The sequence below is a fragment of the Pocillopora damicornis genome, chromosome 7, assembly GCF_964200805.1.
Source record: "Pocillopora damicornis chromosome 7, jaPocDami1.2, whole genome shotgun sequence".
In the NCBI taxonomy this organism is placed as follows: Eukaryota; Metazoa; Cnidaria; class Anthozoa; order Scleractinia; family Pocilloporidae; genus Pocillopora; species Pocillopora damicornis.
Window position 1 is genome coordinate 16,891,942 of NC_142676.1, and position 17,128 is coordinate 16,909,069.

Consider the following 17,128-nt stretch of genomic DNA (forward strand, 5'->3'; position numbering starts at 1 on the left):
TATATATATATATTTTAATTATTATTTTACAGGAATGTACATGTATACTGAAGCCACATATCAGTCAAAGGGTGATAATGCAAGGCTCGAACTTTCGGTGCCTAGCGGAAGATCATCATCTTGCCTTACGTTCTACTATAACATGTACGGAACATCAATGGGGACGCTAAATGTCTTCAATGGAAATGACAAAATATTTACTAAGTCTGGAAATCAGGGTTCCTATTGGAAGAAAGTTACCAAAACTTTGCACCTGAGCGACGTTGTAAGTTGACCATTATTTATTTTAGATTACCAAAAGATGCCCCACCCTGTACTTCATCTAAACATGTATTTCCGTAATTTGCGTTCACTTCATATAAATCCCACAGCTTTTCTCTTCAGAGGTCGAACACCTTGATAAACTGGGATGATTTGTAATCATCAGCTTTTTATTAGAAATCATCAAGGTTCATGGAAAAAAACGCAAAAAGGTATATATATGTATTAATAGGTAAAGAGCGACACAGAACATACTTTTGCAATGGATTCCTATCAGTCTAATGTCTTTTTAAACTAAAAACGCGAACTACTTACTTGAGTTGGCCTTAATTTCAATTTTTTTCCTTTTCAATATTTTTGTGGCTGCCTCTTTAGTTGACATTTGAAGGAATAATAGGGACGTCGTTCACAAGTGATATTGCTATTGATGATGTCGCAATAAGCGATGGAAATTGTCCAGGTATGGTTTGCGTAGAAGACAAAATTGTGTCGAATCTGCTCTAACTCCCCATTTATGCTTTCAGAAACCAAATGAAATATGTAACTAGACGCTGAGAGCGTAGATAAGTATCTGGTAGGGGACAGAGTCACTTATTGAAACCCCCAAAAAAGTCCACGATAAAAACAAATAGAACTACAGTGTAAAATCTAATCTAGCATCATTGAAAATTGGCATAAGTATCCAAAGGATAGGATTTAGCTTCGAAAAACCAGCCCACCATGGTCATCTTAGGAGATAATACATGAAGTCAGCTCATATAATGAAAACTGGATTATATTTTCTGTCAATGTGGCCTTCATGGCACGAATGCGAAATTGGCGGATCACCACCATTTTACCAGATGCCATGGCCAGTAAATTTGAAGAACTAAGTTTAGATTAAACGTTAGACAGGGATAACGCATTTGCATACGCTACTGCTTAGGTTGTGGCGGTGTTTTAAATAAATCTTCTGGAGTGGTGCACCTTGCTAACACTGGGAACGAGGACGAGACGCATTGCATTTGGACAATTGGCAACGCCGGTTTAAGACAATCATATGCATGGTTGTCTCTTCAAAGAATATACCTTGGATATTGCAGGTATTGTTATTATCCTTAATAGTGATTTATTGAATTACTTGCATACGCACTCACATAAATAATTTAATTTAATTAATTAAATCAAAAATATTACATAGCAACTACTAAAAGTGTGAAATGAATTGACACCCTTAGAGTCTTTTAGCAATTTATTCCAAGCGAGGATAGTCCTGTTACACTGCATAAATACAGAAATAGAGCTACCCTACAAAGAAATCTACGTAAATAAACTGAGCATTTTTAAATAATTTCCTTCCCCAAGACGCCTTTTTATTTGTCACCTTATTGTTAACTTTATAGTGAGTATGTCAAGGTCTTTCACGAAGATGGAACTGAACTATTTACCCAAGAAGGTTGCCAGTCTTCGCTTCCATACAGCACTTCACTGGAAATTCCCTTTGGTGTCTCAAGCCATCTGACAGTTGACATTTCCCTTGAGTACAGATGGAGCGCAGTGAGCATACAGTACATTATCTCAAAACAAGGATATAATTCTGGTATGATTCTATATTCGTTGCAATACGAATGCATTTTTTTGCATATTGGATTGTAATCCAGACAAAAGATATGAATCGAGATCGTAAGGTACTATTTCGAATAGACAGGGAAGTTTGAAAGTTTGTTTTACCACATTATTTTAAATTTTAGGTAAATAGATTTTATTCCAGACAAAAGCTATGGATCAATAAATATCCAAGTACCATTTCGAAAAAACTGTGTATTTTGCTCACCAGAAAGCGACTGTTGATGTTCTATGCCAAAAAGTGCGTCATGTTTAACTACGTAATTAAGATCGAGCTTTGGTAGTGGGACCTCTATTTTGAGGAAAATGGAAGAACTGAGATCAGTTTCCATATTAACATGGGTGTTTGCAACAAGATTTTATGTCTGCTTTTTTTTCTACAATTTATCCATCGATTGGTATATAATTTTTATCAGCCATTTACTTAATAAAAGTGTACTCTGATTTCACAGCCAAACCAATATTCTCCTGGAATATAACTGTGGACAGTATAACATCATCGTCAGCGACGGTGCGCTGGTCAAATTTTCCGCTGCTGTCCTCAATCAATCACTATTTGGTGAGGTTCAAGGAGGTTTCTGGTTTCGGCACACTATTCCAAGTCAGTAGTTACAGCAACTATTATTACACCAACATTCTCAAGGGATACACATCTTATGATGTTGAAGTTTTAGCTGTGACCACCAGCGACGGAAATGTTACATATTCTAGCAAAACTGTATCGATGAAGACAGCAGAGGGTGGTAAGTGCCCCTATGGTATTTGTATTATGTTGAAATCGATAACAAAACCGTATCTTCTGAAATCGGAGTAGGTCTTGACACAAAGCAAGCTTAAATTTTCTCCCTAGAATATCAAGTGCGATACGCAATTTCTGACAATATTCCATGACATTGCCAACCCTAAGCGAAAGAAACACTTGGTTCTGATTGCTCTCAAATTTATGACATTATAAGAAAGTACCTAAAAATATTGATACAATCTGTCTTTATGGTAGTACATAAGCATAATAGTACTCATCGTTTCTTAGCAAATTTAAATTTTTGAACTACATGAACAATGATGTAGTGAACAAGCAGATTCTATGCATTTACTTAGGCAATAGAAATCTTCAAAATGTGGCAAGGAAAAGAACAACCGGACGCGCATGCGTCACAATGTTCTTTAAACAGTTTTACTTCTTCCGCGATTATGAAACTGGCGACTGGCGCATAACAGCATGGAGGTCTTCTATTAATTTATGACCTAACAGATAATAACCATTAGCACTAATGAATGATAACTGTTGTGTCCATATGTATTTTGCAGTTCCCAGACGAGCTCCGTCGAACGTTCGTGCGGCAAGCCATGGATTGAATGAATTATTGATTCAGTGGGATCCACTCCCTCACCAATACGCCAATGGTCGACTCTTGGGTTACAAAGTTTATTATAAAAACACCGACTATTACTACTCGTCAGAAATATCTGTTAATACGAGCAACGCTGACGAAACACAGGCTGTACTAGGTGGTGTACAGACAGGCAGCCGTTACAAGATTTCTGTAGTAGCATTTACTTCGAAAGGGGAAGGGCCCCGATCTCCAGATCTCTACTTAACGAAGGGTAAGGACAAACTTCGTGCCGAAAAGCTATTATCAGATTCTCTCTCTCTCAAAAGGTGCGAATTAAGCACTGACAAGAGACACCGATATTCGACACAAGGCTAAATTGGTTCCTACTTATGGTTAAATCACTTTTTTAATTATCTAATACCATAAGAACGTTACATCAGAAAATTGCAATCTACTGTGGACTTTGTTCGCCTTAATATATCATTGACTCTGGAATCACAAATATGAACGGAACACTCTGCTTCTTGTAGCTCTATCAAAGCATTATTGACTTTCAAATTTGATTTTTCTTTATTTCTTCGTATCACTGTCAGAATATATTACAGATTTTCAGCGCAGAATGTTTTTCTTTTAATCTAAGGAAAATAGTCTTATGTGATAAACAAATTTCAGGCGGGAGGTCCTTAATTCGTAGTTTCATATTGGCAATTTGAATGTATTTACGAAGGAAATTGACCTCTAGTGTTGCACTTTCCTTAACTCCAGATTGCGAAGGCAGTGTAAACCAAGTATCCGGTTGGTTATATTTGAGTAATGTGCAGTACAGCACACTCAACTGTAGTGTTCAAGTACAAAACGCTGGAATCCAACACGGATCGGCCCTCATTTCCTTTCCGAGCGTACGCTTTGGATATTGCAGGTAGCTTGATGGACGTCAATCCTGATTTTTTTTCTCTGCATTCATTTAAAAATAAATGACAGACCACTTTCACTGGCTACTGTAAAACCGAGAAATTGGCCTATTTTCTTAACCAATTATTTTACCTTCACTAAACACTGACGTACATTGATCTCGTCGTTTTTACGAGCACTGAAACACAAGTTTTTACTATGAAAAAATAACCGAATTAGCAATCATTTGCAAAATCATAGGGTTGTTTCTCGTTTTTTGCTTCAATCCTTCTGTACTGACTCGGTGTCTATAATTATTTCACCTTTAGCGAGTATATCAAGATTTTTGATGCCGATGGTGTTCAGGTGTTCCATCGTGGAGGATGTGATTCCAAAACTAGCAGATTGTCCGTGGAAGTCCCATTTGGTGATGGGCATAGTATCACGCTCGCTTTTCTTTTTTCGTACCGGTATAGTTATGCCAATGTCCAGTACGCGATATTACATCAACCCCTAAGCTCAGGTAACAAAAATTTTGAGTTTATTGAAATTTAACATTTCCCAAGAAAATATTGAAAAATTGGAAAATAATTAATGAGAAAGATACGAAATCGTCAGAGTGCAAAAATAAAAGGGCACACAAGGGCTAGTTCGTGGAAAATCGAAATAGGTTTCCCAGAAAGGATTCAAATAATTTTTACCATTTTCTGGTTGTTTTTTTCTAGACTTAAGACTTATTCATAATCTACAACTATTCCTTGCAGCTCAATTGGTCCCATCTTGGAATATCAGTATCTCTGATACTACAACCTCGTCGATGACAGTGCAATGGTCCAACTTCCCTCTGACAAGTCAGTCCATTCAACGACTTTTAGTGAGCTACAGGGAACACAATTCAAACGTCAGCCTTATTTTTGAGACTCAAAGTTATTACAATACACACTACACTGGTAAGGTTCTTAGGAGTTACCGATACTATGACGTGCAAGTAATTGCTGTGGCGTCAAATTCGAGCAATGGTACATTTTCCAGCAGGAAGGAGATCGCAAGGACAAACGAAGGAGGTAAACTCATTCCATTCTTTCGTGGTTACTTGTCTTCTTTGGATGAAAATAATTTGTACTTAATCGTTGTCATCTTTCTATTCCTTCTGCCTTTCAGTTCCCAGCAGTGCACCATCGAATGTACGCTTGACAAATCTGCAGTCCCATGAGGTGAAGGTTCAATGGGATCCCATACCTCCAGAGACGGCTAATGGAATATTGCTGGGATATAGAGTGTTCTACCAAGAGTACTGGTATTCAGGTTTGCTTCAAAGTATGGATACCAACAGCCCCAAAGTTCATATGCTGATACTAAGGGGTCTGAAGTCAGCACAGAGATATCAAATATCGGTGGCAGCATTTACGTCCCAAGGAGCAGGATCGCAGTCATACTTGCGATACATTACAACAGGTCAGTTAAAAAGCTTCTTTCCGAATAAATCGATATAGTCAATTCGGCCTTTCAAACTATTTTCCCATATCTATTCTTTTAAACTTAAATCGTGAACCTTTTTAACTTGATTCTGACGGGTCCATTGTGTATTCGCCAATTATGATATCACTTCTTAGCAGACTATCGGCATTTCGAGTGCGTAAATATTTTAAAATTGTCCATTATCGTACCTTCTTTTAATAAATTATTAGGTTGTGGTGGACAGTTAAACCAGTCATTTGGACAGGTGCACATCGGCTCAAACAGAAACTACTACTATTTAAGCTGCACCTGGAACATCGTAAATGTGGGCATACAGCGAGCAGTCGCCTTCATTTGGATAAATGACCTTTATTTTTCTTATTCATAGTAAGTAAAACAAGATGTGCTGGTGTTCATTTTGAACATAAGCATCTAATGCCAACTTTATACCTGCTCATAAAACAAAACAACTTCAGTTCCATGGGCACCAAAATGAGTTTATAATCTCTTAATTGTTACCAAATCAGTTCTGTCAACCATTCGCGTTTAAAGCAACCCTACAGTTCGAAGTGGCTGTATCTCTTGACATTAGCTATTGAATTTCTATGAGTGTCACTTTGGATAATCTTGAACAGATCGGATTGCTTACGTTGGACGACGTTCTCCATTTTTACACGAAGCGTTGTGCACAGGCGTGCTTTAGACATTACGAAGACGGCAACGTGGCATAAAAGTTTTGCACTTTCTAAAATTGATAAACACCTGCCAGACGGTTGTTTATGAGGTTTTTTTTCCTTTATTAACAACTGTTAATAGAGTATCAGGACAACATACCAGGCTTCTAATAGACTCATTGCGTATTTGACTAGAGTGATTTCTCTTAGTTTTTGCAACCGTCAAATTCACACTTGAGTTCAATTATTGGCACTTACTTCACTCAAAGAAAGAGACAAATGAGTGAGCCTCTACACAGATCTTTAAGTATCCATAATTTTTTATTGGCCATTTTTTCTTGATCAAGAACAGGAATGGGGACCGGAAAATTATCAGGGTGTTGTTAAAAAAGGTTACGGGAAGTCTAGGATAACGGGCATCCCATCAAAGAAAAAGAGTATTTTTTAAGTCGCTTCATATCACAGAAACCAGATATTATGTTCGGCAGTTATGGCACCCTTGGCCTGTAGGGATTAACCTTGCTTTAATATGAGTAATTGTTTATGTTCGCAGTGACTATTTAAAGATCCTGGATGGAAATGGCTCTGTAGTTCTACATCAATATGGGTACTCTGGTATTCAGGAGAACATTCACTTAGAAGTTGACTTTGGAAACGCTGAGAACATCACCATCCAAACCTCCCTTTGGAGTTCATACAGTCACTTTCAGCTTAGTTACGGGACTTTGAAAAGAGGCCTCCAGTCAGGTTGGTATTTGGAATATCGATCTTCCACAGGGTCAATTACGTCATAATTGCTTTCTATATTAATTGTAATTGGTTACCCCTCAGTATCACCCGAAACAGGAGGACGTCTCTTTTCTGTTAAAGTAAGCCTCATTTTGAAATCTTGTTAAACTACAGAATTCATTACATGTTAAATACCAGAAGCTTTGTTTTACCGAGTTGAATACGTTCACTTAGGTCTTCTCAATTCAGAAACTCGTGTCACTGGAAGGTGACACTTCTAAATAAACGACAAAATGGCAATCTGAATAAACATGAACTGAAGTTATAACCTTCCGGTTAAAGGAGAAGGTTCCATTATAACCAGATTGGTTTATAATGACATTCTGTTACTGAGAGTGAATCCATACTTGTGCGAATATTTTTTTTTTAGTCTGATGATCACATTCAACATCCAAATGAAACCTTTTTCCTTTCCGAAGAAGTTATCACAGTCCACTCAGAACTTTGCCTTATGCATGCCTTGTTAACCATTGACTTATCAACTTCCAGCTTTGTCGACTGCAAATTGGAACGTTACAGTCGAAAATGTCACTTCTACAAGTGTCAGCGTCTTCTGGATGAACCTGGAATTATTGATTGGTGAACAAGTTTTGCATTACATCACTTTAATAAGAAGTGCTAATGGTAGCAGTGTCTTAAATGCTGTGATCACGAGTGGAAACACAACGTCCGGGAATATTTCCGGGTTATCAGCATACACGGAGCATCAAATAACCGTTGTTGGCGTTGGAAGCGACGGGCAGGCGCACAACAGTTCAAACTCAACATTTTGGACAGAAGAAGGAGGTAATATTCACTTAACTTGCAACTCCGTAAATTTATCGTTTCATTTTCCATTTTCCAGTATCCAGTTCCAGTTTCCAGTTTGCGTTGTCTAGTTTTCAGTTTTTAGCTTTCAGTTTCCAGCTCGTTGCGGTAACGAGAGCAACCCTGATTCATATTTCAAATGACTCACAACTGAAAAAGTTGCATTCAATTATATTTTAAGGACATTTCTAACCCGTTGATATAAATATTGTATCATTAGACATTTCGGATGCTGCACTACCGAATGTACAACATATGTTACAATTATTCGTTCCATTGGACTCTTCATAGCCGATTGGCAAGTGACATTTTTCTCTTTCTGCACCATGGAAATAACATGAATTAATTTTCCTTTTTCAGTTCCTAGCGGAGCCCCATCCAATGTTCGACTCTCGAACCTACAGCAAAATGAGATACAAGTACAATGGGATCCACTTGCACAGCATTATGTAAATGGACGACTACAGGGATATAGAGTGCGTGTTTATGAGTATGGATATTACTATTATGGATTGCTTGTACAAACTTTGGAGACCGTTGGCCCCAATGTTCACATGATGAAAGTAGGAGGTCTGAAAAATGCACAGCAGTACAGAATAAGCGTGACAGCTTTTACTTCGAAGGGCGAGGGTCCACAATCTTACTGGCAATACATTACAACAGGTATTTTCTAAAATAGCTATCTCAATATACACAAAATGTGGTCATGGGGAATTTTATAGATTCTCTTTGATATAGACATTGCAGTTAAAAGAAGCTGCCGAAGATATTGAAGATTTTATTCAAAAATCGATAGCCCACATACATTTCTGATTTCAACTGTTATTACAATATGAGTTTTCATACCTATCGTCACCAAAACAAACGTCGTGTTTATTGATGATGGTGATAGTTATACTTGAAAAATCTTCGATCGAAGTACTGTTAACTACTTCGGCGAATTAACTTGTTTGCATCAGCGTTAGGTGGCTTACTTATTACTTTTTGCAGAAAAATGCTTTTCTAGATTGAACGCAGCCTAGACACCAGGTAGAACATAAGACAAAGAAATAAATTGTAGCTGTACAAAGATAATTCTTTTCATTCTCGGAGATGTTTTTTTATGCGTTGCCGTCTTCTCTTCCCCAGGATGCGGAGGAAGCGTAAATCGTTCATTCGGTGTGATACAAGTTGGACGAAGGGGTTACTATTCAAGTTCTCTAAGATGTAACTGGGCGATTGGAGACTCAGGAATCAACCAAGCCACCCTGATTGTATCTTTTGAAGATCTGTATATTTCAAGCTACTTGTAAGTGTTGCAGATTATTAGCCCTGAGACACTACCATGCTGAGCAACCTCTTACCCGTTTATACTCTATAGTTGATTAGATAAATGTAGAAAAATACTTGTAAATCTTCCTTGAAAAAAGGAAAATCGTTGGAAATTGCCAAATTAAAATCTGATGATTAACCAAAAAATTTTAAATTTTAACCATTTAAAAAAGGTTAGTTTCTTTCCACGCGAGTTACCTTTCCTACGAAATACTTTACAGACCCTGTAAGATACGGCGATAGGGGAGGTGGTTCATGTCATTTTTGTTGTTGTTATTGCGTGAGACAAATGAACCTGTTAAGGGACTAGTTCACTATGGGGCTGCTTTCGCTCGCTAGCAGAACATCAAAGCATTATCACGATCAGACAAAAACATATATATTTTTGTTAGTTCCAACCAAGTTTGACAACCTTTTAAATCGAAATTTCAGCCTCACGTTTACGTAGCTCGTGGATTTAGGGAATATTCCTTGAGCTTCTTCCCTTTTTTTAAACGGGTTTAAGTACTGGCCGACCCACGTACCCTAATCTCATCAGTGTCATGTGTCTATGAAAAACGTTTTTCTTTACTTTGACAGTGAGTATGTAAAGATCATTGATGGAAATGGGCTAACAGTATTTTATCACAATGGATATTCGTCTTCTCCTTTGAAAACGTTCTTGCACGTTAATTATGGGAGTGGAAATAATGTCAAGGTGCAGATCTACTTTTACAATTACTGGAGTCAGTTCAAGCTTAAATACGGAATCGTAAATCAGGACCTTCAGTCAGGTGTGTTGTTATTTCTGCACTAGATACCTTGAACGACGAGAATTTCCAGCTCGAATCACTTCATTTTTTATTTGCATTTACTTGTTTACCTTTAGGGTGTAATACATTAATTCCAGGTGACTTCTTATGTAATTTTTATTTCCGATTCCGATGAATTTCACCTATTTCCAGTATAAACGTGTGCTTTGTAGTTGTACTCAGAACAATACTCCACAATAACTATAATGGATTTCTTTGATTTCTTAGCTGTATTTGTCTCCAACTGGAATGTAACCATTGGAAACACCACAGAGAAAAGTATCGGGATCCAGTGGGAAAATTTGAACGAAGTGCTAAATCAGCAAATTCTTCACCTCTTCGGTCTTCTGCAGACCTCCAATGGAACTGTTTTGAACACCAAGATCATGTCTGGAAATATGACTTCGATTGTATTCGATGGACTTTCATCTTATCGACAATATTCTGTGGCTATTATTGGCGTTGACAATAACGGACAAGCCTATAAGAGTGCTAATATCACAGCCTGGACGGACGAAGGAGGTAAATGTTGAATACAAATGCCAATTAGTGTCACAAAGTTTCTCTCAAAAAATATTATTGACGCTATTAAAATGGCTGTGTGATGGTTATCTCATCTCTCGTGTTCAGTTTCGCTAGTTGTGTACATGCACAGCTCTTCTGGTGCGTAATCACAGAAACTTGACCAATAGAGGTAATTTTAGTGCCTTCAAGATAATCAAGACTTTTCCACGGTTACACCATAGAATTACCTTACCCTTTCTTTGATTTCACTTGTTTTTATATTTTAGCCGTGGAGGGAGTTTTTTCAGTAACAAAGTGATTATGAATATGCATAATCCGTAATTTTCAACTCAACTTGTAAATTTCATCTATAGGGAAACATTTCGATATCTTCGCTTTTCTTCATTTTTCATTTTTTCATCTTCTAAAAGTCGTATAAATGCGATGAAAGAGACAATGGAGAAAGGGTTCCCTGCACTACTTCATCCCCCTCCTGTACATGTTTCCTGACGCTTCGGATGCCAGTTTCTCCGTCTGATAGTTCTAGGAGCAAAAATTGGCTAAATAAATAATAAATAAATAACCCTTTTTATCCCCTTTGTTTTTTCAGTTCCCAGCAGAGCACCACTAAACATCACCTTCACAAATGTTGAGTCTACTAAGCTAACTGTCCACTGGGACCCTCTTTCACAGCAATATGTCAATGGAAGATTGCTAGGGTACAGAGTTTACTTCCAGGTGTTCACTTATTATTATTCTCCGCTCAAGAATAACAGCGTAACCGTCAACGCTACTAAAATAACTTTGACAGGATTAAATCCAGGCCAACGGTATGATGTTTCTGTGGCCGCCTTCACTTCCAAAGGTGAAGGACCAATTTCCTACCGCCACTACGTCACGACAGGTAGGTCCATAAACGAATATCACTTTGCGAACATGTATCAATAACAGAATTGTTCTAGAGTAAATGGGGAACAATCTTTTAGTTTATCTTAAAAGGCTCTGAAGTGGTTTCATTGTAGTTCAGTTCCCGCCCTATGCGATTGATATTATTCGCAAATGATATCTAAGAATGCTTTTTGAAATATAGAATTTTAAAAATTATGATTCAGTTACAACAAGGCAAAAAATATGATCTTGCCCATTGCTCATATCATATCTTAAACCATCAATTTTGTTGTATATATTAGAGCTATATTCTAAGAAATATTTATCAAAACTGGACTGGGGCTTTCGCCATTTTCCGATCGCTACAACTTCGTGATTTAGATGAAATCAACAATTCACTCCGGTAGTCGTTGTATCAATGCTTAGGACGTAGCCTTAGGAAAATCAAAGCGCGCGAGTTGCTGTGATAATCTGAACATTTATTAGCAATTGGTTCATACGTCAGCGTGCTACGCCTCGAGCAACTCTTATATATGAAGCACGCTCGCGCAATTAGAATTTGATTAGACAAATTTGCTAGCTATGTTATAAAGCAATTTATTAAGTAAGACTCGTTTCTAAAAGTCACAGAAGCGATAAATGATAGTCTATCAAAAATAATGTTTCATTTTTTTTTTCTTAGCTTGCGAGATCACTTTAAACCAATCCGCTGGACTGATAGATGTGATACATACAGATTATAAGAATCTATACTGCAACTGGACAATCGGCAATTTTGGAATAACGAACGCGGCTGCCCTTTTTCTATTCGACCAACTTGCCTTTGTTTCTTGCAGGTAATTAATATAATTTTTCAATAATATCATCACTTTATGGCGAACCTTTTTACAAATAAGAACGTGTACTCGTAAGACACATTACTTTATACGCTGTCAAGTATCATACATCCTATAAAAAAATGAAAACAGTTGTAAATGCACTTTTGAAAGCTGCTAAGAGTTTTTTTAAGTCCTTATAGCTTATAAACAGAAGCCTCTTAATTAGGAAATTACGAAGGGCATTTATAGGTGTGGTATAGCGCTCCTGTTGTGTGCCAGTTTCAGATATAGCACCATTGTACAGTTACCCCCATTGTATTAATAACGAAGCTATTTGCAGCATGCTGAAAAGGATCGAAGATTGATGCCTCGTAATTTGTTTGTTCTCATCATGTGAGCCAAGTATCTTAACATAGATCTCCGGAAAAAAACAACAACAACATGAGGTGGACGGAGTCTTTCTCGGTTTTCACAGGATCATGAGATATCTAGAGTAAAAACATAGAGAGATATCCATCATTCATATACCAACGGAAGTTTTTTTCGAAACGTATTCTTGAGCTATAGGTATACCTATTGTTCGATATATCTGATAACTACTGCTGTCACAGTAGAAATTTGTTACTTTTCAGAGAGAAACGAGCATCGTGCTCTTTCTTTTTCCGCTATAGTACAGAAAGGGCATTTTAACTTTTGTGTTTTTTGCCATTTATTTCAGCGAGCATGTGAAGATTTTCAGCGGCAATGGAACCCTCGAATATCACAAACAGGGCTGCTGTCCTAACAATCCAGGATCCTATGTTGAAATTCCTTTTATGCGATCCAATAACATTGCAGTCAATATTTTATTGACTCAACTACAAAGTCGGATAACATCTCACTTTGTGATACTAAAACATGGCCTACATTCAGGTACGAAAAAATGTTACTTGTCATTGTGCTTTGAATTTGCACAGTCTCCTTACTTTTTACATCCTTTATTAACATCTCGTTATTTCATTCGATTGCTGGCTCTAAAGGTTTGTTTTTTCTGCCTCTGGTGTCCATTTCATCGCTTGGTGTTACATTTTATGTACGAAATTCTTCAGCTATGCCTGAGAAGGAGTAACCACCTCTTTAATTTTTACTCACCTCTTTTTACTCACCTCTGTAATTTTTAGCTACTTATACTCCTGGCTGGCTAGCGTCAGTAGACAATATCACAAGCTCAAGTCTTTTAATTCAGTGGAGTAACCTAACCAGCTTTATAAATCGAGGGATACTTCACTACATCGTCCTTCTCTCATCCTCTGATAAAAGCGCACCACACCATGCTATTGTAGATGAAAGTAGACTTGATTTAGAAATAAATGGACTGGACCATTCACAAAGCTATCAAATGGAAGTGCTTGGAGTGGACGCTCTTGGCTATTGTTACAAGACTCTGGAAGTGAATGCTACTACGAAAAATGGTAGGGCAATACCTTACGAGCTCAGGTTTTTTCTACGTTACGCGTATAGGTGGCGATAGGAAGTTGTGCGGCCAAGTGTGCCAATAAGATGTAAACTAAAATTGTCCGTAGAGCTTGCGGGAAGAGACTTTCAGCTGTGCACGAATTGACTTGTTGACACTCTATCGGAAATCTACTCACAAACTGCCCTTGGGGAGCAGCAACTATCTTATTAATTTGTGTGAATTTAATTCCCTAGCTCAGGTTATACGAAGATGGGATGACGCTACGCACTGGATAAATTGCCTTCCGGTGGACAGCAAAGAATGTTTTGTAACATTAATCCGCTGGATGGTGATTTATCCGTTGGATAGCGTTATCCGTCCTTTGAATAACTGGGCCCTGATGGTGATTTCCTTATCGAGACCTACTCTGTGTCACGCTACGCCGAGAGCTATAGATAAACATCGCTTAAAGATTCGGCGATAAGATGGGACAGTAAGAGATAATTTTGCTCTATTCGAAAAATTAATCAAAATCAAAATAGTAATTTTAGACTTTAATGCGAAGTACAGATGCTTATAAATTTATCAGAATGGCGAAGAAATCTCGGTCCACGCCACAAGGACTCAAGCCAGAAGCGATCGCGTGGTCAGATACTCTATCAAATGAGTGACAGAGAAGGCCATGGAAGGATTAATCTAACTTGTAATATAATAATTAGTAATATATAGAGCCGGGAAATGATAAAAATATTCAAACAGGTTCATTCTGAGACTTTTTGCTGAATTGTTGCTTGGTTCTTTTTCAGTGTCATGCGGATATCGACCAAGTGGTATGCGTATTGTTGGTGGGTCAGTCGCCCCAATCAATAGCTGGCCCTGGCAGGCGATGCTGCGGGACAGTTATGGTTCGCAGTTTTGCGGTGGTAGTTTGATACATCCGTTATGGGTTGTCACAGCTACTCACTGCGTAGAAGGAAAATCCGCGTCGTCGGTGAAAGTTGTGTAAGGAGAAAATTTGCTCCACGCTTACCCGTTTTTTAAACATGAAGCAATTGGCAATCGATAGTCCTAATAGTTTAGCAAAAAGGGAAGTTTTGAAAATGCACACAATCCTGCACGCTGGAAATTAATTGAAAAGCTGGAAATTTCACCCTTGAAAAACAGAGACTCATAAAGGGAACCACCGTCAATTTTTCAGACAGGATTTACTTTTCAACAGTGCAATCAAACCTTGATGTGCGGCAAGGTGACTTAAACCGTCTCCAGTAAACGGTTAACTGACACTCAAAATGTTTTTCAAAGATTTCTATCGCATACTTAACTCTGCAGTCTTTTCTTATTGTACAATTGATAAGATACATTGTGCTTTGATTGATTTCAGATTGGGGGCACATTACAAAACTTATGGTAATGTCAGCACAGAGCAAAGTTTTGATGTTATAAAAATAATTGAACATGAAAGATACAATAGTCCAAATAGCTGGAGCAACGACATAGCTCTACTACAGTTATCAAAACCGGCTAAGCTTGGAAAAGGAGTTGGGCTTGTTTGCCTTCCGGATACAAGTTTTCAGCTTCCTTTCGATAATCCTAACAAAAAGTGCTGGATAACTGGCTGGGGTACACTTTCGTACTATGGAATCTCTCCCAACGAGTTGATGCAAGTTGATATACCTCTGGTATCAAAACAGCGCTGTCTTGCGTCATACCCAGGTAAAATCGATGACTCCATGATATGCGTTGGCCAAGATCAAGGTGGAATAGGAGGTTGTCATGGCGACAGCGGTGGACCACTTGTGTGTGAGTTCAGTGGAAAATGGTATCTGGAGGGAGCTACTAGTTGGGGAGGATTGCCCTGCGCAGACCCATGGAAATACACTGTATATGCCAACATTCGCCATTTAAAGTCGTGGATAACAAGCAAGATGTCCTCTTTCCCTGTTCCTGCTTTAACGGCGTCCAACCTATCATGCAATTTTGACAATAGTTTGTGTTCGGGCTGGGAGCAGTCTTACTCAGATGATTTCGACTGGACGCGACGTTGGGGTTCAACTCCATCTTCGTCCACAGGACCATCCTACGACCACACTAGTGGATCAGGTGTGTACTTGCTATCATACGAATCAATGGCCTGCGCTGTCCAAGCTTATCTTGACCCAGAAACTTTAGCGTTAAGAGACTATTCATTTACGTAATTCACATTCACAAGATATTGGTCAAGATTATCCAACCGTCTACCATTGCTATGTAGATAAACTATTTTGAAATATATCTTAACCTTTAAAGATGAATTTGTTTAATCGACTGAGATGATAACGCAAGTTGACCAACATAGTTGACGTTTGAAGCGTTAGTCATTGGTCAGCTCTACTTCCTTACTTACTTAGTACTCACTCACTTACACTAAGCCATCTTTCCATCACATTCGCCATTCGATATAAACAAACTCCCGCGTTAATGTTACCGATAAATTTTGCAGTACCTTAGATAGAGACATCAATGTAATTTTCTCATTCGGTTCTGTTTTATATATATACGCATACATTTCGTTACTATTCAGGATATTACATGTACATCGAGGCATCGTCCCCTCGAGTTATTGGTGATAAAGCAAAGCTTGAGCTCTCCATATGCGGAAATGGAGATGAGGCTTGTCTTACATTCTACTATCACATGTACGGACCCACCATGGGGACCCTGAATGTCTTCAGTGGAAAAAAGGTTGTATTCAGTGCCTCTGGAAACAAAGGCAACTACTGGCAGAAGGCCGAAAGAACTATTTATTTGGACAAAGTTGTAAGTCACTAATGCAATATCATTGGTTTCTTTTTTTTTTTTTTTTCAACACCCTCATAATCCCAGGTGTAAATAACTCTTATCTGAAGTGATTGCTCATCACAACGCAATGTAAGCAGGGTGGTTTGCGTGAAAATATAAGTTCTTTGATTACAGCATGAATAATTCCATAAGGCAAATGATCATTGACAAAATGGGGTAAGAGTTTATTTTCCAGTTATACAGCTCTACAGTCGGTCTATTATAAAACGTCCTTTACTCAAATTTTATCCTAGGTCACGTTTGAGGGGATAGTAGGATCATCTTATGAGGGAGACATTGCCATTGATGACGTTTCGATTAAGAGAGGGCGCTGTCTTGGGCAGACAGCGTATCCAACATTACTTCCAACAGTTGTTACATCACCAGGTGCATAGCATGAACATTTTGATAGACGCTACGCGTGTTTCTCTCTTTTACTTTCACAATCTTGAAAACTGCAGGGCTAAATCGCTCAAAATCAATTCTCACGGGTTATACATGTCAACAAACACAAAGTTTTCATAACGAGCTCACTCTCAATAGCCTCTCCAGCTAAAACTCTTTTCTGCCCTTTTTACACACTTCACTTTCCAAATTTTCTTATTAATATTAATACCACACTCAAAAAATGAGACTCAATTTATCTCAGTTTAAATTAAAAGGTTCGCTTCAGAGCTCGGAGAAACCACCCACGAGAACATTGGAGACATTTCTTGACTTGTAAGGAGCCCAGTGATCAACTTTG

General features: G+C 38.1%; 1 protein-coding gene across 5 annotated transcripts in view; it reads left to right on the top strand.

The window, feature by feature from the left end:
* LOC113685320 (MAM and LDL-receptor class A domain-containing protein 1-like) overlaps window positions 1–17,128 on the top strand; it is a 40,166-nt gene that overhangs the window by 16,864 nt on the left and 6,174 nt on the right. For 3 of the 5 annotated variants that reach the window (XM_089212073.1, XM_089212071.1, XM_089212074.1), the window contains exons 19-43: window positions 33–265; window positions 637–721; window positions 1,187–1,343; window positions 1,644–1,840; window positions 2,319–2,609; window positions 3,175–3,471; window positions 3,966–4,119; window positions 4,421–4,614; window positions 4,856–5,155; window positions 5,253–5,546; window positions 5,780–5,936; window positions 6,774–6,970; window positions 7,502–7,798; window positions 8,180–8,482; window positions 8,948–9,107; window positions 9,710–9,903; window positions 10,150–10,443; window positions 11,036–11,329; window positions 11,996–12,149; window positions 12,850–13,043; window positions 13,292–13,582; window positions 14,373–14,568; window positions 14,948–15,666; window positions 16,127–16,362; window positions 16,638–16,770. In XM_089212073.1, the coding sequence (XP_089068199.1) occupies window positions 33–265; window positions 637–721; window positions 1,187–1,343; window positions 1,644–1,840; window positions 2,319–2,609; window positions 3,175–3,471; window positions 3,966–4,119; window positions 4,421–4,614; window positions 4,856–5,155; window positions 5,253–5,546; window positions 5,780–5,936; window positions 6,774–6,970; window positions 7,502–7,798; window positions 8,180–8,482; window positions 8,948–9,107; window positions 9,710–9,903; window positions 10,150–10,443; window positions 11,036–11,329; window positions 11,996–12,149; window positions 12,850–13,043; window positions 13,292–13,582; window positions 14,373–14,568; window positions 14,948–15,666; window positions 16,127–16,362; window positions 16,638–16,770 (6,021 nt within the window). The remainder of the gene's footprint in view (window positions 1–32; window positions 266–636; window positions 722–1,186; window positions 1,344–1,643; window positions 1,841–2,318; window positions 2,610–3,174; window positions 3,472–3,965; window positions 4,120–4,420; window positions 4,615–4,855; window positions 5,156–5,252; window positions 5,547–5,779; window positions 5,937–6,773; window positions 6,971–7,501; window positions 7,799–8,179; window positions 8,483–8,947; window positions 9,108–9,709; window positions 9,904–10,149; window positions 10,444–11,035; window positions 11,330–11,995; window positions 12,150–12,849; window positions 13,044–13,291; window positions 13,583–14,372; window positions 14,569–14,947; window positions 15,667–16,126; window positions 16,363–16,637; window positions 16,771–17,128) is intronic. The other 2 variants (XM_089212075.1, XM_089212072.1) reach the window with 1 other exon arrangement.